General features: G+C 34.0%; 1 protein-coding gene across 1 annotated transcript in view; it reads left to right on the forward strand.

Annotated features, from left to right (window-relative positions):
• Positions 1-1,837: 1,837 nt before the first annotated feature.
• Positions 1,838-26,728, forward strand: part of LOC111004250 (Down syndrome cell adhesion molecule-like protein Dscam2) — a 41,048-nt gene continuing 16,157 nt past the window's right edge. Inside the window, exons 1-17 of the mRNA XM_022275191.2 lie at positions 1,838-1,974; positions 3,403-3,616; positions 7,777-7,922; positions 12,782-12,940; positions 17,530-17,658; positions 17,855-17,960; positions 18,761-18,965; positions 19,451-19,670; positions 20,442-20,589; positions 21,498-21,664; positions 22,000-22,090; positions 22,779-22,957; positions 23,462-23,607; positions 23,887-24,022; positions 24,651-24,770; positions 25,444-25,629; positions 25,906-26,050. Of these exons, the coding sequence (XP_022130883.2) occupies positions 1,968-1,974; positions 3,403-3,616; positions 7,777-7,922; positions 12,782-12,940; positions 17,530-17,658; positions 17,855-17,960; positions 18,761-18,965; positions 19,451-19,670; positions 20,442-20,589; positions 21,498-21,664; positions 22,000-22,090; positions 22,779-22,957; positions 23,462-23,607; positions 23,887-24,022; positions 24,651-24,770; positions 25,444-25,629; positions 25,906-26,050 (2,504 nt within the window). The 5' untranslated portion in view covers positions 1,838-1,967. The remainder of the gene's footprint in view (positions 1,975-3,402; positions 3,617-7,776; positions 7,923-12,781; positions 12,941-17,529; positions 17,659-17,854; positions 17,961-18,760; positions 18,966-19,450; positions 19,671-20,441; positions 20,590-21,497; positions 21,665-21,999; positions 22,091-22,778; positions 22,958-23,461; positions 23,608-23,886; positions 24,023-24,650; positions 24,771-25,443; positions 25,630-25,905; positions 26,051-26,728) is intronic.

Genomic DNA, 26,728 nt, shown 5'->3' on the forward strand with positions numbered 1-26,728 from the left:
TATTAAATGTTATATGTTTTTTTTCGCTAGATTAAGGTTATTTAGATTAATATAAATAATTTTTATATATCTTCTGGTTATGCACTTCTTGCACTCATCAAAACCAGAGGCACAATAGCCAATGGCATGGGCCTTAGAGTTTTGTATCTATACATTCGGACTAAAAGCGGAACCAAAAAATCAAAGTTTCTAAAAATAAAAAAATAGGATAATCTATGTTAATAAGAGTGTACTGCAACCAAGTCATATTGAATTCTATCCGCGAAAAAGTATGATTCTAGAAATAAATTGTAACAATCCAGCAAAATATTCACACTGAAATTATTAAAAAAACGAAAATAACATCGCACAGCGGTTCTGCAACTATTTGAATGCAACGTTCGTCGGCCATTTTACAACGCAATTAAATGTTGCCATCTGAATGAAACTTTGAAATAAGCCTCGTTTCTATTCTTTCGCTGAAATGTCCTTTGTCTCTGAAGGAAATAGATTATGTCCTTTCGAACAATAGAATTTAAAGCCGTAATTTCGTCTCGCTTTAAAAATACGCTCTTGATACTCCAATGATGCAACCTGTGTTTTTAGAACCATGAGATAGAAATAACATATAGAAAAAAAAGTCACCTCAAAAAGAGTTATTTATTTGTTTCTAATCAGATTAAACAGTTAAACTGCGCAGTAAAAAAATTTAATTAAAAGATACGAAATCGTACTTTAGTTGAAAGAGTGCTTTTTGACTGACCATTATTAATAAGCGAGTTTAAACTAATATTCTGTCTATTACTATAATAAAATGTATAATTTCAATTAACATTTACTCCTACAGTGAACCAACGTGTCTTGAAACCCAAAAATATATGACGTGTCAAGCACAGGAAGTCTCTCAAAATATAAATTATTAAAGAAACGGATGCACCCAACACACATTGAATATTATTAAATAAATTTGTGAAATTTTTAATATACGTTTGTTTTAACTAAAATCTATTCACAAACGACCTGATATATATTACTTTAATAATTAATATATATTACTTACATTTCATTTATTTAATTGGCCATTGAATGTTTTGACCTAATCATTCGCATGTGATATAGAAAAAAATTAAAGCAAGAAATATTTTTTAGACAATCGCTAACAAGCGTTCTGTTGCCGGAAACTCTAGTAAGGAAAAATATGTAAAGGGTAACATTATTTAAAAAAATAGATTTTTCAAATCTTGTCAAGTCATTATTAAATACACGTGCAACTTTTTAATAAACTTTATTGAGTAATTTGTCTAATTATAAATACACGTCAATGCATCTAAAAAAATCATCTTTCAAAATATGTTTTAGTACTGTTTAGAAACGGATTTTCACGTACTTATTGCTTCGATATTTGAATAAATATAAAAACTTGACAACCGTATTGAAAATAAATGAATGTCTTGTGTAATTTAGTATTTAATTTCACGTGGTACTCGGATTTAATTATATATCTATTTCTTTGAATAAATTTCTTAAAGACAGGTGGGCGAGGTGTATATTATACCATAGTGATTGGACATGTATAAAGAAATTTGATGCACAGCCGGTCCTCAAACGACTGAATATCAGGCCTAAGAGTCGTGAACCACTCGTGACACACAGTCACAAAGTTGGCTACTACTTTATTCAATCGCTTTTAAATTTCCTTAAAACTTAACTTAAACTACTACTATATATGAAGTACTAAGTATATTTCATTGAAAGTCTAGATAAAGTTTAACTACTCTATAACAGCATCCTTATCATTAAGTGAGAGGGTGTTTCCCACCCCCAGGATACTTTCCTACAAAGCCAGTGTGCGCGGGAACTCTTTAGAACGTAGACGTGCCGTGCGGAGTTTGAAAACTTTACGTGTAGTATGGCCCGTTTAAATGATTTTTGGACTGTCTAATAAGTATGCGTGTGGAATATAAGACTATTTGTGTTCGTGATACGGAATGATTGGTTTGTAGTTTTTAGTTGTTATAAAGTCGTTAAAATTTGAAAAAAACGTAAGCAAGCTTTATAAAATGAATAGCTTTTTGTAAATATAAAATAACCCATAAAAGTTTTCCTTTCTACAAAATATTGTTGTTATATGAAGTTAATGATTAATATTTGAAAAATAGTAAAAGAGTGAGAATCTCTAGTTTAATACGATTATTTGTCCTTTAACTTTGTTCGTTAGATTTTCTTGTAAACTTAGAACGCTAATATTTTATATAACGTTTAATTTATTTATTAATCCTTTATTTACTATCCTTTAATTAACAACAACACTTGCTAGTTTTATGTGTACACAAACGAGTATAATAGAGAAGTAATGATTATGCAAAACTCGATCGTTTACATTTTTGGATGAGTGGAAATTTCTCCAGTGCTATTAAAAATTGTTTGATAGAATTCATTGTATGCATCTTAGTCTCATTCTAAGAGCGACTTTAAACTGAATTAAACAGTTTCATATCTGCATCTGGGTAATAAGTGGTCAATTTCTGCGTGTTCATGTTTCTTTTTATAAACCATGATGATTTGAAAAATCTATAATTTCGTATTATAATTAAAGGTATTTTTAATTTTATTAATGCCAATATTTACAACTGATGACTTCTAAATCCGACGTTATTAAATAAATAATAAAAAATAACTTAAAATACAGAGTAGTAGGAGAAATAGAACAAAATATCAGTTTTTCAGTCAAAAATTGCATATTCACAGCCTATATGATTATTCTCTGGTGGGATGCAGGCCTTTAATAAAGGACTTATAGGTCATAATCCTGGAGAAGTAGGTCCGTCGATAACGTGTATGTAGCGCATTACAAAGCAGGTTTAATTGTTTTATATTTTTAAGGAAAAGTAAACACAACAGAAATTATATATTTTATTTAGACATTAAAATAAAAGTCACTAAAACAAAAGATCAAAAAACACTAAAAAAAGACACTAAAGTAAAAGTCTTTGGTAAATGTCAATTTCAATTTAAAGAAGTTAAATTTTTTTCCACAACTGAACGTTTTCTGAGGCAGTTTTTGCCGCGCACCGCCGCTATGTGGAACAGGCTGCCCACTGAAGTATTTCCGAAACAATACGATGACCATAGGGTCCTTTAATAAAAAAACGTACCAATCAAAAACCGAAAGGCCTGTAACGCACTTGAGTCTTCTGTCAATGTGAGTGTCCATGGGCGGCGGTATCACTAAACATCTTTCGCAGTAGGCGTAATTTTATTTATAGTATCATTAGCACGTTTACAGTGTTAATATATATACAAATACATTGAGTGATCATATTATGATCATCTGTTGGGGCTTTTACCTTAGTTATAATAAATTTACAAAGAAGTTTCACTTCTGTAAGCACGCACTTTTTTATATTAAAATTATTTTTGTAGGGCACATGCGATGGGTGATTGTGGTGTCGCTAGCAATTGGCCTCGCTGCAAGCACTTATAAGCGGCCGCACTTCACCACAGAACCACCTCCTCGGGTATTGTGGCCCGCCACGAGGGGTGCTCATGCGGTATGCAGGGCCAATGGACATCCGACACCAGACATTCATTGGGTCACCGCTGAGGGACAGGTCATTGCTACCATACCGGGGTTAAGGTACGTATTTAATTTAAGATCAATTAGCCTTTAACTGTTTTAACAGTATTAATTCCTATAATAAATGAACAGAGATAGATCAGTGCTTAAGCTGCTACGGTGTTCAAGCAATCAAAAATCTCAAACTCAAAAACCCTTTATTCATATAGGTAAAGAAGTATACTTATGAACGCCAGAAGAGAACTTAAATTATTTGTAATTTTACATTAACTACCAGACCGCAAGGGCGTAGAGCGGGCAAGAAGAACTGGCAAGAAACTTTCCGCCACTCTTTTTAATCGCTTAGTTTTGAGCCAAATAATTTTTTTGATCTGAAGCAAATCAATCCCAAGGATTAGGATCATTTAAATATTCGTAAAATATAAAAGGCTTTATTGATTAATTTACGTTTGAATTTATATGTAAACTCAAATTAAAGATACTGTTTACCTAAATTGTATGTTTTTCAGTCGATAGTTTAAACGTTTAACTTAGAACCCGTAAATTGAGAATACAAATTAGAACTTCCACTTAACAACAAATTAATCTTCAAAATCCATATCAAAACCATCAATCGCGATCGACTAATTCGGCTCTTCATGTAGCTAATAAATTGGGATTTCAGTTTCCAATAGTGGTCAGAAGTTTGCGTGTCTGAGCGGGCTTTGAAACTTTCTAGATATATGAAGCTTTATATTGATTCGTCAATGCATATAAAGGAATTGATTGTAAAATTAGTAGAGTAAGTAACAATTATTCATATTGAAAAAAATTAAATATGAAACTGGATGGAAAAAGCTTATTAAATTATAGCCTTATATTTGAGATACATTTACACTTAAGCACATATACTAAGCTTTGTGTGACCAGTGTGCACTAGCGATAAATGTATTTTGACACTACCATATTTCTGTCATGAATGAAGTTTTATATTATTATTATTAAATAAATCTCTATATATAGCTCTAAATAAGTATAAAAGTTCTAAATCATCACATCAGAATAAACATAAAAATCTATATAGAATGTTACGAGCAACATTATTATATGGAAAACGTACTGGTACTGAGAATTTCACAATAAAATCAACATATTCGATTAATAGGAAATGTTTCAATTGAATCCATAACTCAAGAAGTGTATTACCAAAGTTGTTAATGTTACGCTGCGTACGTGCAAAAGTTTAGGCACAATATTGAAACGAAAATTGGTTATTAAACTGTGTCGCTTTGTTAGTGAATATTGTTAGTATTGGGGAAATTTATTACAAGACTTTTCGTTCGAAAATAGTTACATATAATGTGACAAATACATAGAGCCAGCCTCGCGGCTCTGAAAAGCCTCGTAGCCTAGCGGTATTATTAGTCCTTTAGATGAGGGGCATCGGGTTCGATTCCCGGTTGAAGCGAAAATTATTATACTAGGCGACTGCTTAAACCGTTAATTGCGGGCGTTAATAACAGTATATTTTAGACCGAGGATCATAGTTCCAAGGGGTTGGCGGTTCAACAATCCTGAATAGCTGAAGGATAGTATTAGTAATAGTAGTAATTATAGTGGTAGTAAGGATAGACCCAACCCCATAGTCTTTCCGGCTCTGAGCATACGTTATGTAGAAGTGAACGGAAAAATTAAGAATAGATTTTTCATTTATTAGTAATGCTTCAACCTTCAGCATAAGACAAAACTAAAATCAAAGATGTGTTCCCTGATTCGTACAGGAAGTGATAGTCAAACAGGTAATAAATTTAGAAAACGAAGTCCTGTATCAGAGTTTAATATTGATTAGCTATAACACAATCGCAAAGATTGAAGAAGCTATAATATATTAATAGGAGGATTTATTTCTGAAGAAGTATTAGGAACGTGCGAACGAAAGACGTATCAGCAAAGAATTATATAGTATTCAAGATATGACGAAAAAAACTCAATAAAATACACGTACCAATGCCAACAAAGGGTCATAAATTATAGAATAGCATCTATCATTCAATTTCGTTCGTAATAATCCTACAAATTTTACATTGTGTTGAGATAGAGAGAAAGCTAAAGTTGGACACTTCCGAGTTCACTTTAAATTGACTTAATTAAAGAGTACCCGTGACTAATGATGCTTGAGTTTGGGAATAAGTTTATACCTACTGAACCAATTAATCGCTTCTGAATCTTTTATACAATAAGTTAAATCCGGAGGAGTGCCGATAAATTAAAAATAAAATCAAAAATACCAATAAGGATTAGATATACACTCAAACGAAAAAATCTATGTATTAAATTAACGATTAACAATTATTTATCACCAAACTTTAAAATAAAAAAATAAATCAATGGCGCTATAACCTTTTTAAGTCTGGGCATGATCATTTGTTAATCTAATAGGCAAGTTCTATGCCTGACACCGTCAACTTTTTGGGTCAAAAGCCGATTTCCTCACGATGTTCTCCTTCACCGTTCGAGCTAATGTTGAATGCGCACTTCAAAATAAAGACCATCGGTGCGCGGCGGGGATCGATCCTACGATCTCAGGGATAAGATTCGCACGCTAAAACCACTAGGCCGACAGTGCTCAGTAACCAAAAGCCAAGTAAGCCTTTGTTATTTGAAATTCAAAAAAGTTTTCATTAGCTAGTTCTAAACATTTTCAGTGTTACCCACGTTTCATAGATTTTTAACTCGCAAACAAAATAATAGCCAAGTACCACGCGTGCATGACATGTACGGATCTTAAATTAACACGGGTGATACCGCGGGAAGCAGCTAGTACGTTATTGAGACCATTGCCATCGCTAAATAACAGACGGCTTACTCCTTCCGGACAACGCACTGAAACCTACACTAACCAGGTCAAGCAAGACAAATGACAGCTACAATATTTAAAATACCTTTATCTGTGTATTTGCTTTGAGACTTTGGGATAAAATAATTTTGTAAATAACATTAAACTAAATATAATCATAAGTTTTTTTCCTTTATAACCCGTAACTAAAAAATAATAGATTGATTTAAGACACATTTGTAGTTTTTGCTTTGAGTATTGTATTAAGATCTTTAATTAATGTATTTCTTAAAATCATTGTGCGTTTGGGTGGAACTCTCTATGGCTTAGATTCACAAATCAGCCTGGCAGATGGCACTGCAGTCGGTACTAGCACACTTTGTTTAATATCGTAATAGCTTGAAATATCATGCAGGACATCGTCTATGGGGTCCGCTAATAATAATATATAAAATATGAGATAAATAAGACTAATGTATATTACTTACATTTCATTTACATTATTATATTTATAAATCCAATAACCTCAAAATTTATATGAAAAATTAAAAAAAGAAAGTTTTTTTTTTGTTTATCATACGTTTTTCGAGTAACTAAACTATAAATTTTATTAAAAACTTTTTTATTTAATTTTTCTGCAAACATCGTTTTTTTGTAAAAGATCTCTAATCACGTTACAGTTAAGATTTTCTATGTTATCATTTGTTTTTAAAATGACATGGGTACATGTCTATTGGCCAAATACAGTTTTATAATCAATTTGTAATAATAATTACATACTCTATGGTAGGTATTTACAATTTACAATCGTAGTTATCTGTGGCTACTTTGTAGTTTACGCATTTCGCGGCAAAAGGCGATAATTAATATTTTGTTAGATAATAAAAGTTATGTAATCATGGTTTAAGTCTAAAATATATAATAATACAGAGCAATATTATTATGTATGACTTCATACAAATTTTTATAATATGTCGTAAAGAACTTTCTAAAGATACCTTTAGGCTTTTAATTGTCAAAGTTAGATCGTTATAGACCCATTATTATTCTTGTATTGGTTGAATAACGGCTAACGGCAAAATATTTTGATGTTAATGTTTAAAACAAATATTTAACGGCATAAACTTGGTAATATTTAATATTTATGGTACTTTGCGCTTTCAAGAAACTTTGATATCGAGGGTTCATAACGGGAAGATTTTTACATGACCATGGCCATGACTTATCAGTGCTGTTTAATTTCAAGCCTCTTAAGTAATGAATCTAAACGAACTTTTACAATCTCGAGTATTTCATAATTTATTTACTCTCCGTAGATTCAAATAGCTAACATTAATAAAATTAGCTGTAATGTAAAAAAAAAATTATGGTAAATATTTTTTAAAATAACTTTATTTTTCCGCAGACATGTTCTAAGCGATGGAAGTTTAGTGGTAGGAGCTCGTCGATCCATGGTGGACGCCGGAGGAGGTGGTAGCAGCACTATTCTTCGGTGTCGAGCTTCAAATAAAGCTGGCGTCACACTTTCACGGCCAGTTCTTTTACAACCAGGTAGGTTATTCCAACTATCTTGTACCTACATAGGCATCTGGTATTCCTCTAAGAGATTAAAATTAAGAACATTGTTTTAAACCTCAAGTCTGACAAGACATTTTCGATACGAACACACCTATACATAAACGGAAAAAAGGTTGTTTAAAATTTTAAGCGATTGCTATACCTCTCAAAACGGGCCTTATCATGTAAATAAAACAATAAATATACCAGTGGCGCTACAACCTCTTTAGGTCTTGGCCTCATATTTTGAATCTGTTTCATCATTTTTAAATCAAATAAGCAAGTAGGTGATCAGCCTCCAGTGCCTGACACATCATCGACTTTTGGGTCTAAGAGATGTCGGTTTCCTCACGAGGTTTTTCTTTACCGTTCGAGCAAATGTTAAATGCGCACATAGAAAGAAAGTCTATCATAAGTCTAGTGCATAGCCAGGGATTGAACCTGCGATTTCAGGTATGAGAGTCGCACGCGGAAGCCACTAGGCCAACACTGCTTACTCATTTGTAGTAGGACAAATTTTACAAGCAATACACGCGTTTGTGCCATTCAGTCAAAAATAACCTTTGTGTCTCGAAATGAACAGGCGACAATCATTGCAAGATTAATTAAATCCTTCATCTTTAGGGTATAGCCCGATTTATCTAAGCCCTACTACCGTTGTCTCAAAGTGCAAAAGCTAAATTATGACTATTAAGTTGACCAATTAACTTTTAATTTCGAGATTCATGAAATTGTAGACAGCCCACGGCTGAGTACATAGATAAACTTTTAATTAAGGCATTAAAACTGGCACATAACATGAAGTTCGAAACTGTCTTTTGTTTAAAGAAAAGAAACATTTTAAAAATGCGACGTTTTCTAAACGAAGTTTTCACGTTTTCCGAGCTCGTTAAAAGTTAAGGTAAGGTAAGGTAAGGTAGGTGGGCTCAGTTTCCGCAACTAGACTCGAAATTGGTCCGTTTTGCGTAAAGCCCTGGCTACTTAAGCCAGCCCAGCTCCTTCCAGAAGCACAGAAGTCTCCTGGGCACTTCACAGGCTTCTCGGAGCGACCTCACTGTTCCGAGGATTTCTTTACGTTGTTTAGCCACAGCCTCGCATTCCAGGACTACGTGGGTGACTGATTCCTCTGCACTGAAACAGCCTCTGCACAAGGGGCTGTCTGTCGCGCCTAGGACAAATAGATGTTTATTAAGGAGACAATGGCCCGTTATTGTCCCTATCATTGTTTTGAGATCGGTTCTGTTTAGGTTTAGAAGTCGCTTAGTTAGTTGTGGGTTCACCGCTGGCAGAGCCATTTTGGACTGCCTGCAGTCTGAACTATGCGACCATCGTTGATTCTGGATTTCGACGGATTTCCGGATAATCCACGTTCGAACTAGCGAGAAGGGCAAGGGAAGGAGCGGATACGGGCCATCCGGCGTCATTCCGGAGCCTCTTCTCGCAAGTTCGTCGGCAGCATCATTGCCGAGAGAGCCACTGTGTCCTTTTATCCACTGCAAGGTAACCCTATTGGTTAGTGTTAAAGCCTCCAGTGCTTCATGACACTCCAGTATTAGTTTGCTGTTTATCTTTTTGTTTCCGAGCGCCATCAGCACGGATGCACTGTCGGATACGAGCTTAATGCAAAAGTCATTAACTCCTAACCGCTGCACGGCTCTGGCTGCCTCCGTTAAGGCGACACATTCACATTGAAAGATCGAGCTCTGCGTGCCTAGGGGTAGGTGTATGTTGATGTTGAGATCAAGAGAGAATATACCAGCGCCAGAGCCACACCCTGTCTTTGAACCATCTGTATATATACGTAGCTCATTCAGGGTAGACTGATCACGTTCCTCTTCTCTCAATTGTATGTGATAGTTCCTGTTGAAAATAAGTTGATTAGTGATTCTGTCACATGGTGCAGCTATAAGAGGTTGGTACTCTATTGCCTTGTTCAGAATCGCTGTGTGTGCACTATAGTGATTCTTTCCCCACAGGTCCAATACCATAAGCCTGATGGCAGCTAGTGCTGCCTCCTGCTGTATGTGTAGGTCCAGAGGTACGATTCCTAGGGCTATCTCCATTGCTGCAGTTGGTGTAATTCTCATGCAACCGCTAGCAGCGGACAAGGCAAGCCTTTGGAAGCGTCTGAGTTTCGTGATTGCCGTTTGAAGCTCTGTTCTTGGCCACCAAACTAGGGCTCCATAGACCAGCATTGGCCTGATAATGGCAGTGTATAGCCATATAGTTATCTTCGGCGATAAGCCCCATTTCACGCCCATCATCTTTTTGCATTGATAGAAGGCGATCGTTGCTTTGTTTAGTTTGTGTTCTAGGTGTTTGTTCCAGAGAAGTTTACTATCCAGAATCACACCTAGGTACTTGATTTCATTCTTTAGTATGAGTTCTGTGTTGAAGAGTTTTGGTAGTCTGTACGGTCCAAGAACTCTTTTGTTTGTGAAGAGTATTAATTCTGTTTTTGAGGGGTTGACGGAAAGCTCGTGCTTGTTGCACCATCTCTCAATCACTTTGAAAGCCTTTCTCATGAGGTCGCATAAGGTGCTTTCAAAGGTACCCGATATTAGAATAGCTATATCATCCGCATAACCCACTGTATAAAGATTGTCAGCATTTAGTTCCGTAATAAGTTCGTTTACAACTAGGTTCCACAATAGCGGCGACAGGACTCCGCCTTGTGGACACCCTCTGCCGACAATGCCTCGTGTTGTGGAGTTACTCGTTAAAAGTTATAATAATCTTCATGATATCATGTTACGAAACTTAGCGGCAGGTGGCAGATAAAATTCAGTTTTTTAGTATCATTCATTATTGAAAGGTTTGGTTTAGCTTTTTGATAATTGGCCTAAAGATTTTACTTTAGAGGAACATGTATGTTTTGGTTAATAGAGTCGATTGTCTCTCATCTTTTAACATATCTTTACCCTTAATTAAAAAAAATACTCTCAATATGAAATTTAAAAAAATGAAGCCGACCATATGCAAGAATACGATACTTTTATAATGAACTAGGCTAAAATATGCTGACGAAAAAAATTTCAATAGAATTACTTTTCCATTAAAAGAAAAAGTTTTAATTAAAGATTAAGCGACGAAATTTGCTGCGTCTCGTACAAAGCCTTGTTACAAAGAATCCGGAATATTTTTCATTGAAAATAGCGCTTTTATTTTACGACGATTTTTCATTATAGAGAATTTATGTTCTCACTGTCTGTGGGTAGCACTTAAAGATTATAAATAGACTCGGGGCTCTGACCCGGTGTTTTTCTTTTATTTTTACCAATTATTTACAGTATGTACTATTTTATAATATGCTACATAAGATAGGATAAATTTTATAGTAAAATATTTAGTTAAACAATCTGTAAAAACCGTATTACATTATTGTTTAGAGATTACAGTGAAGTATCTACGTTGTCAATAGTTTATATTAACTGCATAAAACTCTCAAAACATTCAATTTGACCATAAACATCAAGTTATAAAAAGGCCGGCAACGCACTGGCGAGCCCTCTAGCATCGAGAGTGTCCATGGGCGGCGGTATCACTTAACATCAGGTGAGATTATAGTATAACTTACTTTTGTCGCCTATATCAAGAACATGGCCAAATTTATTTAATATTTTGCTCAAATATTCTAAGACGCCCTACAAAATATGGACTACACAGGTTTACTTACCATATTTTAATATTTTCTTATTCAATGAACTTTACTACAAAGGGAAACATATTGGAGGGAACTGGGAGCTGATTTATATTCAAATAACTTTTAAAATATTCAACTCTTGTTAGACTATAAAATATGCATTATTACTTTATAAATACATGTTATTTATGGTGCAAGAACCGGGGAAAATGATAGCTTAAAATGTTTCTGCCGTCTGATTTGTTCGATTCCCTATACATATTTTTGCTTCAGAGACTTTAAATGCGGTAGCATGCGTGCCCATGATCCACAAAACACTAAGATCTGTATGCCCTCTTTTTCAGATTCAGAATAAAAGATTATTCGGAATCTCGTTATGAAAAGACATTTAATTTTGGAAAGGGTTTATAAACCTTTTTGTGTTATACAAAAGAGATTTCTCTTAATTCTGGTCTTTTTTTAAATACATGAATTGTTTATGGTTTTCGAAATCAATAGTTCAAAAACTACCAGAACTTTTGAGCTATAAATAGTGTAAATGCCAATAAAAGCAATACCAAACAATATAAAAAATTGTTTGTGCAAATTTAAATTGGCGTAAAAAATTCAATAACAAGGACTCGTAATTGTGCGACGTCAATACGCAATAATGAGGCATTTCAGACAAAACAGAAACGAAATGATTTATTTTTTGTTTGTTATAAGAAAAATTGGTAGTTCAAATAAAAAAAAAAGGACTGGAACTTGCATAAATTGGCATTAATGTTTAGTAAATTTAGGGAATGAATTCATTATATCATCTATATTAGGTATATATTATATATTATCATGCCATAGTATTGGTATTTGGTCTTAAAAAATATATAATAAATTCTAGTTGAAATCACAATGGGTTCCAAATTGGTGCTATATCTCACACAATCATCAACGAAAGAAACGAAATGAATATCCTCTCTAATCTCAGGATAATTGTGTGTTGGTGTGTTGTACGTGTAAAGTCACAAAGCCAGCAAGTTCCTGGTGACATAATAACAAAAACTATATTTTTGTTTGTTTGTCACCAGCATTTTGTATTTGTATATTGTTTCATCGTAAATAAATGTAGATTACACGTGGTGAAAAATCAATTGCTTGACACAAATTCATACAAAATTGATACGAATTTTTTTCCCTGTCCGAGATCCCAATTTTATTCTAATTGTATTTTTAGTTGACGACAGCGTCCTCACAACTACAGTGAAGCAACTAACTCCCGCAAAAGCAGGTGGATCTGTAGTTTTACGATGTGAAACATCACCACAAATTGGCCTCACAGACATCAAATGGCTTCAGGATGGACTTCCTCTCACTACGGGTTATATCGGTACAGGTACGTTGTTACTGTCTTGCTTCAAGAAACAATTCTTCTACACCAGTATACACTTTTTAGCGGACAAATTTATTTATTTCGTACTGCTACAGCTAACTGAAATTATATACAATAAAAACCAATTGCACCTACCTAAAACCTAATTCATGTGTTTTGTAAGATAGTGTATGTCGGCGCGAAGGGCCTGTAAATAACGAATCCAGATTTATTAAAGCTGTCATTAAATTATTGAAGATAATGACGTCAGTAATACTGGTGTCATAGATTAGTTTGTTGGCATCTGCCATTTAATTTCGACATTAGAGTCTACACTTTAAAGGCTTCTGCTTGGTTCGACCGCTCAATCGAACTGAGGCTCGCACCAATCAGTTCCTGTATTTATAACAACCAGAATTTGTAATAAACAAGCTTCGTAACATTTCGGGTACTCGTTCCACGACCGAACCCGAATAGACAACAGAGTCAAACAGAGTCATAAGAACGAGTGTCAAAGATTACTTTAATATTTATTGTTATCTAGTCTCCAATATTTAAAATTATGATAAATAACTTTCCATAATAATAATTATGACTATGGAGTCAGAATTATTATCGATCATTGAATAGTGATTAATTATAAGATCTAGCAACATTGACAAGTTAAATGAACTAGTCATATTAACGGTTTTAAAGAGATTTGACTTCGATGTCATTAAATGATAATGACAGTGGCAGCTGACACTAACACGCCATTGCTGTAACATAAATAACTATCATAAAATATGAATCCCAAACATTATTAATATTTTTCGTAACAATATATAAATTTGCGCCGATACGGCCATACTGACTCCAGCGCGTCCCTTGCGCTGCTTTACATTGCAACAACTTTAAACAAGGCATCACTCATGACGAGATCTAGCCAACACGTAACGCATCACCCATCCTGGGTTCAGCCAACAAGACCAGGATCAAGGATACGCATGGTGGCCAGCCAGCGTTTTAGGAAGGTTATTGGATAGGAAAACAAAAGGCATCACTCATTACGAGATCTAGCCCACACACAAGGCATCACTCATTACGAGATCTAGCCCACACACAAGGCATCACTCATTACGAGATCTAGCCCACACACAAGGCATCACTCATTACGAGATCTAGCCCACACACAAGGCATCACTCATTTAGAGATCTAGCCCACACACAAGGCATCACTCATTTAGAGATCTAGCCCACACACAAGGCATCACTCATTTAGAGATCTAGCCCACACAAGGCATCACCCATCCTGGGTTCAGCCAACAAGACCAGGATCAAGGATACGCATGGTGGCCAGCCAGCGTTTTAGGAAGGATATTGGATAGGTAAAACACATTTTTATTTTTTCATAAACATGTCAATGCATATACATAAAATAATTATTACCTTTAATTAGATTAGTTATTCAGTAATTCAATGCAATTACCTAGATCCAAAAACGTCAGTAGAAGAGGTCGAGGCCTCCTCACATAAAACTCTCCGACAAATCTTCCGCCGATACGGTCAATTCGACTGAAGTATAAACTCATGGCGTTCAAAGAATTGCTCCAATTGGTTACTCAACCAACCACAACATGTAAACCGCCTCGGCCTGCTGACATCTAGACTAAGAATTATAAAGCAGTTCTTCTCAAAAGCAGTCTAATGACAGAATATACCGATACCGGTTCTCTTTAAAAAAAATAAATATTAAAAATTAAAACCCACAGTAAAATGGTATCACAAAAATACATGATATTTTTTTTTGTCATCACACTATTATCACATTAGTTATTTACATCAAATTACATTCATGCACCTTGATGTTCGTCAAAAATATTAGGTTTAATTTTATAATTACTTTTATAGTTACATTTACAACTTAAATTCAAATTTTAATTACTCATATCTGTAACGTATGGAATGTTTCGCTTATGATGGTTGATATAAAATGCACACTTAGTTTTTAGTAATGGGCCAAACCCAACAAAATAGAATAACAACGAAAAGTGGGTAGAACGAATACGCAACGTACGGTAGACAAAAATCACTGCATTTTGATGTGTAGAATGTAACTGAGCTGAAGAGAAAGCGTTTTGGATTGAGTATTCATACAAAGTTGATATTTGTCATGACAACTATGAATAAAATTAAAATAAAACACGTTTATTTTGGAACATAAGATCGTCAAGGTATCACTTTTTCCACGTCACCAAATTCGAACCCGTAGGCATCCCTACTCATTGGCAAAGAAGACAGGGTGTAGGCCGAGAGAAAAAGCCGACGTAAAAAACTCTCGGTAATTTTTAAAATAAAATAAGTCATCAAACAATACTACAACGCTCATAGCAAATTAATTAGAAGTAGCTTGCCCAGCACTAGTCCTAGGCCCTTTCATCAACTAGACAATCGCTGACTTTATAGTAAGCCTTTTTACACAGCTCCTCTTTTTAATACATTTCCCAAATTTATTAAAAGACAGAGATACAAGAGCATCTGGGATTTTATATTAAAGAAGAGAATCCCTTTTCCCAAAAAGAATTAGTAACTAAACCACTCAAATCAAATTTAATTTTTTTTTTTTTTGTGAGCAGTTAACGTCTCCAAATATTTGAATGTTCAAATTTATATTTACAACTTTGATTTGGATTTTACTTTGCCATATGTGCAAAATATTAGAGAATGTTTATAATGACCGATATAAAATGCTCTTTTCACTTTCAGCGGTGACGAAAAGTAAAAACACATAAATTTACCGTAAATATTAAAACACAAAAGCTGTTTTTTTTTTAATAGTGTCATCTGATTAGGGAATTCCGTGAAAGCCAGATGCTATATCTAAGCATCTATAATATCGGGCTCTGCCTAATCTCTAAATTTGGTCTGCTAATATCTCTAACCGCACTTGAATTCAACACGCAAAGATCAACGCAAAGTTGGTTCGTCCCGTTCTTTTTCTCGATTCATAAAATTCATATCTTATTATGACTTTCTCGAATTAATTGACAATTTTAATAGTTTTAAAAAGTCTTATACCTTTCTTTGAACAATTAATTACATATTTTGTTGTAGTAAGTTTAATAAATGAACAATACTTAATAGTTTAATTTAGCGAGTTACATTCGTCATTTTGACGGTAGTAGCAATTTTACTCTAGATGACCCACACAACGGCAGAAATCTCATTTAATAAACTGTGCCATGAAAACCGGTATTGTTGTTACTGAATTATGACGATTTAACGTTATGCTTAGACGAATTTCTCACTTTGCACTCCCGGTAACACGACAACGACAAACGACCCGGTTTAAGAAAGTGGAACGAACGAATTGATATTTTGAAGATACCATAACACGGTATCTTTGTTATATCATTATATTTACTCTACTTTCGATTTTACGCCTACGAAATATTATAAGCACTGATAAGAATTTATTTAGTGAATCGGAGGTAATTCTCAGTTACTCAGATCGAAAAAACTCAGGGTAAATACCTGTGATCACCGCAACCATTACCTCGGCGTCGGCAGCATATGGTCGAATCCTCTTAAAAAAACGTCCGTGCCATTGTAGCATACTCTGCGTAACGGCTCGCTTGGTCCGAAGTGTAGTTGCGCCATTTCGGCACGTCAATCGAGTACCGAAACTCTACACGTCACTTACGTATGGATCAGCTCTCCCGAAGTCTCTTGGAGATGTGTGATCCCGCCGCTGCTGTCGGCGCGAAGGGCCTGTAAATAACGAATCCAGATTTATTAAAGCTGTCATTAAATTATTGAAGATAATGACGTCAGTAATACTGGTGTCATAGATTAGTTTGTTGGCATCTGCCATTTAATTTCGACATTAGAGTCTACACTTTAAAGGCTTCTGCTTGGTTCGACCGCTCAATCGAACTGAGGCTCGCACCAATCAGTTCCTGTATTTATAACAACCAGAATTTGTAATAAACAAGCTTCGTAACATTTCGGGTACTCGTTCCACGACCGAACCCGAATAGACAACAGAGTCAAACAGAGTCATAAGAACGAGTGTCAAAGATTACTTTAATATTTATTGTTATCTAGTCTCCAATATTTAAAATTATGATAAATAACTTTCCATAATAATAATTATGACTATGGAGTCAGAATTATTATCGATCATTGAATAGTGATTAATTATAAGATCTAGCAACATTGACAAGTTAAATGAACTAGTCATATTAACGGTTTTAAAGAGATTTGACTTCGATGTCATTAAATGATAATGACAGTGGCAGCTGACACTAACACGCCATTGCTGTAACATAAATAACTATCACAAAATATGAATCCCAAACATTATTAATATTTTTCGTAACAATATATAAATTTGCGCCGATATGTATAAAAGTACATACACACCCTATGCACAAAAGGGTGTATATACACACCGTATGTGGGGTGTGCTTATGATGCATTTTATTTAGCACTATGGATATTCTTAACACTTCCATACTTAAGCATATTTCACGATAGCTTTAACATGTCGTAGTCGAGTAGCAGTCTAATTAAAGTAGATGGGTTCGTAAATCCAATAATGAACACAAGAGAGTTATATGTTGTGTTTTTAGATACCAGGTGGATATCTGGTGCGGGAGGCCTGTTACTAGGATCAGACCTGACACAAGCTGATGTAGAAGCTGAATATACATGTGTTGCGATAGACACACCCAGTTCCACATTAAAGATAACGACAGATGGTAAGAATTATTTGTAAAACTGCAACGTAATTCCTTTGTTTTCTAACAAAATTGTGTCTACGGTTCTGGTTAATTGTTAAAGGTTCTAGAAATACTTTTTGACCCAAAATTCGGAAAGAGAACTTACTAATTGCCAGTGATTGAATTATTTATTAATTCAACACGATAGGCTTATTGTGTGTTTTTTTTTTAATAGAAAGCATCTGGTTAGAAAGTCTGGAGGTCAATTCTATTGAAGCTCGTATCGGTGACACCGTCATATTGCCGTGCATTTTTCGACACATCAATAGACATGCAATTACGTAAGTTTGTCTTTGTTATAAGATGTACCGAAACATGTTAATTACAAATTTGTATAATGTTTTTTTTTCTTATTAAGTAACATATATTTAGTTTTTTAGAAATATTGCCCAGATAATTTATTTTAAACTTAAGATATATGACTTAAGTCTCTCGTAGGAGAGTATTTAGATCACAAGCTTTGATAATAATTATAATTAAATGTTCTTATGTCGTCATTGATAATATCATGATAATAAATATGACATTTGCATGACTATTTTTGTATGGCTTCATTTTTATAATTGGTTGCAGTAATACAGTCTCTAATCAATTTTTCAAATTTACTCAGAGAAGCACTATTTACGCGAATCTTGTGTGCCCTAAATATGCATGTGAGACTAATGTACTTAGTTGTACACTGGCTGAATGTACAAGGATTGCATTATTAATTATATTCTCAGTTTTTTTTAATAATAAGTTTTATATTTTATTAGTATTAAGTAACTGAAGTACACATAGACAGAGAGTCCATTAATAACAGCCGAGTTTGAACCTACAACCTCAAGGATGAGATTCGCATGCTGAAGACACATCATTACTACTGCTTAAGCGTATAAAATAAAGTAATAATAATTAAATTTTTATTATTAAAAAATTTTATTATATTAAAATTAGGGTTGCCTGGAAGAGATCGCTTGTTAGCGATAAGGCCGCCCGTTGCATCCCTTGTAATTTATATATATTGTGTTATTTGTGTTTCTTTCTAGCAACGAAGTATGAATAAATAAATAAATTAATTAATTAATAAATTTTTGAAAAGATGGCAGCGACAAGACGCAAACGGAGTTTGGGTGACCGCGTCAGGTGATGGGGTTGTTCGAAGCGGTGCGTTGATCTTACCGAATGTGCAGTTCCAACACGCGGTCAGATATGCCTGCTCACCTGGTACAGACAGCACACCGCGTCTCATTGTAAGGCTAGTTGTCTATGAGCCCTTGACTGTTACCGTTTCGCCAAATCCTTTGGTAAGTAATATATAACACTAGTGTATTAAAAAGAATACATAGTGGAGAATAGGTTGAAACACAATTTTCGGATATAATAACTGGAAAAAGTGTCTCTCTTTAGTCGGCAGCTCATGTCTGAGCGTCATGGTCAGCAACGAAGCGCCTAGAGCGGACCACCTGCCTCCATCGGTTTCTGTCCAGCGCTTCCCTTATCACACTGTATAGCTTTGAACACGATGAGTCTTTCAGTTGATCGGTCCATCTGGTTGGTAAACGGCCACGTGATCTTTTGCCTTTTGCCTGTTACCGACCACCATCAGTTTCGCCAAGTTCTCATCGCCTTTGCGCATTGTATGGCCGAAATACGATACGATCGCTGTAGGCATACGGAAAAAATGTAACATTAACTAATAAATAAATAAAACATATAAAAATAGATCGAAATCAATTTATCTAAATACGTATTGCTCTCGTTCACCGATTAACGTAAGTACAATTTTCAGTTGATAGGTACTGGAGGATCTGGCCAGTTTAACTGCTCAGTATCAGGAGGTAGGGGTGGAGGGGTCACACTAAGCTGGCAACACGAAGGCAGGCCGTTACACTCTCCACAGTCCAAACTAACACTGGGACCTGTTAGGGCCCACCATGCTGGTGTTTACCAATGCACGGCTTATGATCACTCAGATTCAGCAGTTTCTGGGGCTGAACTTATAATTGCTGGTAATATTTTGTGCAATTCACTATATTAAGTTTATTTTCGAAATATTTTTGTGATTTATTTTAATTGAATGAAGAAATTTATAAATATATGTCAGAGATTATAGATATTATAGTTATAAAATAACACGATGACGTTAGTTTTATTAGAATGGCAATACCACGTAATATCATAGACATCTTACGGGTTGTAAAATGTCAATGTGTCAAAGTCATTTGTCAGTAGTACGTAGAATCGACCGTTGAATACTTGAGTAGAGAGTAGAGTTGCCGTATGATCTGCGCATGACCAGGGGGCCTAGTCAAAACAGCGTAACAATAGTGTATGTAGAAAGTCGAAAACTAAATTTGTATGAAAATGACAGCTAGTGTCGACAGCAGAATTAAGCCGTCTTGACTAGCAGGGGGCATGTGCGCACTAACTGTTTAAAAAATTAAGTAAATGTCGGACGATGGTAGTGATACCAAATTTGCAATAATTAATTGGTTTGAATCTGCTACATATACATATATTATGTAACATACATTTAGGACTTGTTTGAATTGTTATTCAATAATTATTTTATAGGAACTTTGACCATACCTTTCAATTTAAATAAAGGAAATTTTTAATTTAAATAAAAATGAATTTTAAGAATTACGTTAATACGGAATGTATTAACGTAATTAAACTGTTTTATCATATATTTTTTACTAATACAAGGAGTATTGTTGTTATTAAAAAATGATAATTGAGGCAAGAAGGCGGTTTAATATATATGAACTACGTTTTAGACAGACCTCCAAGACTGGTGACGACATTCAGTGAGGCCATAACTCGTGTTGGACAAAGCATTGTTCTAAGATGTGCAGCTAATGGTTTACCACCTCCTAGAATAGTCTGGACTTTGGACGGCAGACCTCTTCCATCAGCACCGGAAAAGTGAGAAACTAAATATTTATTATTCATACCATTGATATAGAGGTGAAGTTTGTAAAGTTGTAAAAGAAATCTCTAGATCTACTGAACCGATTTTGAAAATTCTTTTACCCGTAGAAAGCTACGTTATTTGTGACTGTCATAGGTTATATTGTTTAATAAACCAAGACTTGCATTTACAATTTGATCCTACTTTGAATATAAGTAATGATAATAATTTATTTGTATGATTTTTTTAACCTACATTGTAATAATTTAAAATAAATAAATAAAAAGAAAATTCAAGCAAATTTAATAAGTTTGATCCCCGTGGCACCTTTAACGCGAGCAACGATTCCTCGCTGAAGCTACCACAAATAGGTTTTATAGGGATTAATAACTATATTATATAAGTTGGAGAAAAAACGTTCGAACAAAAGAAAATCGAATAAAATAAAAACAAAAAAAAGTCCGTGATATGTCTAACTCTTATATTGTATAAAAACAAGTCCTTCGCCTGACTGTTCGCGATAAAGTCTAAACCTAGTGCACGGAGTTTATTGCGGTGTTCATCAATATGTATAATGTTTCATGAGGAAGGTTTATTTTTGAACGTTCACTGTTGGCGTAAGCCGTGTTGCTAGTAATATATGAGGTCTTTAAACACGTTTGTCTTGCGCTTGTCAAGCCAATGTCACGTGGAAATTCAAGTTCCACTTCAGCTTGTAAAAATAAATATATATTTTTTTTAAATTTAAAAATTATTTATACGATTCCTACTGTAATACTTTCGAAATTCAAATCATTTAGTTAAATAGCTTTATTAACCACACTAGTACCATATTTAAGACAAGATTTATTATAATTTTTATGTTTTAACTAAACGTACTACATTAATTCTGTTATCATTTTACATTTTATTTATATTTTAGATATACAGTAATTACGAGGGCAGAAACCCTCCCAGGAAGTGAGGAAGGGAGCATAATATCGACTTTAAATATAAACATAAGAACTGCCGATGAAGGAGGCAGATATGGGTGTAATGCAACAAATTCTGGCGGGTCACAGGCGCATCATGCAAGGATCAATGTTTTTGGTATATTATTAGTAATACACCGTGATTGAAACTTTCTTCCGTACAATAAAATAAGACGTATCTATATACGAGTTGCTCATTATTCTTAATCAAATTCAACACAATATTGATAGTAAAACGCTTCGTTTCCAAAAATCAATCAGTTTTTAATCGTAAACCTATATATATATATATATGTATAATTAGTGAGACCCATTCGGAACGAACCTACACTTTTTTGCTATATAAATGGTGCCATTAACTTCTGCAATAGATCTGATTATATTGCCAATTAGATTTTTAATCTTTGAATTATTTTTTTGAATTAATTTTTAAAATGATTTGCGAAATTTTAGGCTCCCCCAACATCAGATATTTACCACCGATGCATGTTAAAGTTGAAGCTGATGTCATAATTTATTGCCCGTATTCTGGATATCCTATAAAGTAAGTAATATATTTTCGTTTACACACTAACAAATTAATATGTGTAAATTGTTAAATTAATGAGTTTCCTTCGCACGATAATCGAGGCTATTTAAGTTCATGATACCACGGGCAATTCATTGAACAATAAAAAAACTACATACATTGTTTAATTGTTTAAGTATTAAATGTAGATCAGGGTCGAAGCCTTTAAAAATACTAAAAAGTGAAAAAAAAAATAATAGTTGGAAGCCCATTGAAAAAGGAGGAAAATATTATAAAATGAAAGGAAAAATAATTTACGGGCGATCTGAGGTCGGGAAGGGCAGGGGGATGAGCTTCTAAGGGTAAAAAACGGTTTATCTGTTCTATTTAGATAATAAAAAGATCTAAACTTTTTTATTCACATTTTGTTCACATGAACTCAAAATGTATGTAACAAATTTAAAAAAAACAAGTTCTTTTTAGTTTAAAAAAGTTTAATTTTTATGAAAAACCTTTAAGTTAGTATTGTCCATAACTTACACGAGCGCGCGAGTACTGACTGAGAAACAGAGACTACTTTCAAAAACAATCAAAGGCAATATTTGCATATTGGCATCTTTCTACATTAAGCCGTTTTTCTTCTAAATATTTTCAGCGTTACCTAGGTATACTAATTATTTAACATTTTAAATAAACGAACAAAATCAACATAAGTATCTTTTAGGGAGGTTATCTGGAGGCGTGATGATGGATCATTGGTTGAATCGCCAATGGAATCCGCCGAAGAACGTGGCGTTTTGAGATTAACGTCTGTGAGGAGTTCTACTGCTGGAGGCTATACCTGTGAAGTCAGGGCTGAGAGTGGGGAGCTGGCAAGGCGAACGGTTCGCATTGAAGTACATAGTAAGTTATACGAATATTGATGCAAAAATAGGGAAAAGTTTGATTTAAAGTATTAAAAAAGATTTTCGATTTCCTTTGGAAATATTATATATCTGTCAACGATTTCGTATTCTCTTTTTAAATATATCAATTTTGAGGTGGCTACATAACTTGTGTTTTGATCTACATTGCAAAATATTATAAATAACAATAAAAAATAGTATCAGAGATTGTTTAAGTGCGTAATCAACTTATTTACAATGCATGTTTTTATTATATATAAATAATAGATTTTAGTACAGTTTAAAGAAGTGTATGCCCGGTTTGATCTTGATGTGACCTTTACCGTACGGTTGAATGTTGAAATGCTTACAAAGACAAAGGCCATTGGTCCCATAGACGGGGATCGAACCTACTACCTCCGGGCTGAGAATCGCAAGATGAAGGCTAACTGATCTATGTAATTTAGTTAGTATTACCTACTTATATACGTGTGGTAGTGACTCAAATAATGTTTTTTTTTAGAACGTCCGAAAATAGCATCATTTCAATTTCCGGAAGAATTAGAAGTGGGCGGAAGTACCCAAGCTACCTGTAGCCTGGTATCCGGTGATAAACCGATACAATTTACATGGCAAAAGGACAATTTACCAATCCCTTCAGTATTAAAAGTACGTATTAACTTTTATAACTTTTGTCTAATTTTTGTTGTTTTTTAGCACAAGAAAATTCTAAAAACTCAATCAAAAAATTAATCATTGACTTCTCATAAATGATTTTGTAGTTAACAATCTGCATAGATCGTTCTCTCTCTCTCTTTCATAGTATTCGTCTCATAAAGTCGGAATACCTCTTTACCAAACAAAGAAGATTACTTCTTATACATTATCAAAACTATTGTTTACCTATCTATGTCCTTGTGTATATTTTAAACAAAAATTATTTATCAGATAGAACAAAAAAATATGGATTTCTTCACAATACTAGTGATACAAGAGCTGACTTCAATGCACAGCGGTGAATATTCGTGTCGGGCCACGAATGACTTTGGAAGTATGAGCCACTCGGCATTTTTGGTTGTGAAAGGTTGGTGTTTAAAATATTTGTTATAACTTATTTCAAAACGTAGATTAGTCTGTTCTTGTTATTTTATAAGTATATACGGATATTTTACAACGTGTATAATTCGAAATTATTGAACACTTTTGTATAATATTTGTATTTTTATGTTTAAATCGGGTTGCGTTTACGTGTACGTTTTCCATACTATTTTTAAAATATTTCTCGCTAGGAGCTTCTTCTATCAGAGATTGCTAATAAGCGATAAGACCAATTATCCTTTCTAATTAATTGACTTTTCTCATCACTGTGTAAATTACATATACTTAATTAATAATTATCTTGTGAGTGTGTTAAATAAAATTAAGACGCCTAACACATATAAAATAAAAGTAAAATAAATTGTATATATATACGTACAATATTAAGGTTAGGTTACGGTTTAATGTAGTAGTAGTAGTAGTAGAAAGATATAAGAAAACCATAGTGTGAAATAACAATAACGCTACCTTATCTCTCTCTCTATACATGAGTTTTGTTTCAAATAAGACAGAATTGAAAATAGGCAACGTATTTTTCCATATAGCCTCACAATTTTCGGCATGCTGTTTATTTCAATAAGATATAGATGATAAACGAAACAGTCTCGCTACAGAGGCTCCGTTGTGGGTGTGGCGAGCACAGAACTCTTCAGTTTCGGCGGGGGCTGCAGTTCTCTTGCCATGCTCTGCCAAGGGACAGCCCCAGCCGAGAATAACCTGGGAATTTTCTAGTGGTAAGTTTCCTTAGTATGTGACAAAGATTTTATAGTTTAGTAGAGCTTTAAAGAATACTTCGCTGACTTTACATTTCACATGGACCTACATCTCTAAAAAACTTGTTTGAATACACGTAAACAATATAAAACTTTTTATTCACATAACACGACATACATTTTTAACAGTTGGCTTTTGCAGTGTTGAGAAAGAGATGGATATATTTTTCTTGACGCTACTTGCTAGTTCAAAATATGTGGGCATTAATGCTGTATGTTACGATTAATACGCAGAATAAATTTGGGGGTAATGTCATTAGTCATTTCCCTATTTATTATTTAGTAGTATCATTATATAATTCGTGGTAAGATTTATAGTAGTAGCTTCTGAGTATGACTCTTATGTATAATGTATTGGAATTTTTTTTTTGGAATTTCTCTTACATTCATACAAAACTCTAGGATGAAATTGAAGTTAGTTTAGTTTTATTTTGTTGTAAATATGCAGACTGAGTCCCGTACTGACCGCTTGCAAAAATCGAATGAACCATTGCGGAGTGGGCCATATCACTCCGTATTCTATCCCGGCAGGTAGAATTAAATGGAATAGATTTATGTAGATATAAGGTCACATTTAGCTATAATTGTCTTAACAATCCACTTGTGTTTAAAGCTTTTATTTCGATTCAAATAGATGGCGAAAGCTGGCGTCATATTCTATGGGGTCAGAGCGAGCCTAGTGAAATCAGCGAAGGATCAATTCTCTCAGACGGTACAGTGTGGCTTCGGTCAGCTACACCAGATCATGAGGGGTGGTACAGGTGTACTGCCAGGGTTCCTCATTCATTCTTACACCATGTTTTCTTTTTGGATGTTAGAGGTGTGTTCTGAGAAGGTTACTTATTTTATATATTGTATAAAATCTGTTCGTGTATTTGTAATTAAACTTATTTTAAACGGCTTGACCGATTTTTAAATTTTTGTGTGTTCTCGAATCAAATATATGTATACAGGAGGACGTCTGTCGGGTCCGCGAGTATTTATATACAGTACTTTAAAATATTTTATTTAATATTTAAATAAACAAAATTGGCCATTACGTTTTGTTTATTGAGACCTTTTAAGTATTTTTTCAACACAAAGTTATACCATGCAGAACCACCAAAGTTAAGCCGTGGGGGTGGAGCTGGTGAGAGTCAGTGGGTGGTACGAGGTACTCCTGCGAGACTGACCTGTACTGTTAAAGGGGAACCGGAGATTCATGTGCACTGGACTCATGACTCACACCCGCTTTCTCTACAGTATGTGTTACTATATATTATTTTTATATATATTATTTTATACAATATCTTTCTTTAGTTACATATTTTTCAAGTTTTGCTGTGCACCAGTACATTCTTTACACTATAATTAAATCTGAATATAATATCTTTTTATATCAGATGTTTAAGAATTTTGTTACCTAGTAGTAGATTTGTATGAGTGTTAAACACTTAATTTTCATAACATAAAATATTTGCAATGAAGTGACTTATTCTACGAACCTTGACCTAATAACCGTAATTAAATAATTTATATTACGTATATACAACCTAGCAATGAGTTAAGTAGTTTTAGGAAAGGTTTCAAATATGACCTACATCCTTCGTTTTCGTTAGTAACGGCCGAATGTTTTAAACTCTGAGTGATAGCAGTTGCAACCTGTAGGTTTATTTAGTACGCTCTATTCATAGATATATATAGACGTGGGGCTTCATTATGTGTTTTATGTTTATAAGCTAACAGGTTTCAATCTCTTTCATATAAGTACTTTTATCGATTCTTAAGACTGAGACTCGCCAGATTTGTTTTGGTATTTGTTCTCTGTCCAAAGAATGAAACATGCAATGACTAGCCTGGGTTTTGAATGCAGGATGTCAGGAATTATAATAATCCTTAACTACTAGGTTTACAATAGTCTCGTTTGGTATTTGATAAAA

The sequence above is a fragment of the Pieris rapae genome, chromosome 13 (genome assembly GCF_905147795.1).
Source record: "Pieris rapae chromosome 13, ilPieRapa1.1, whole genome shotgun sequence".
NCBI classification, from domain to species: Eukaryota; Metazoa; Arthropoda; class Insecta; order Lepidoptera; family Pieridae; genus Pieris; species Pieris rapae.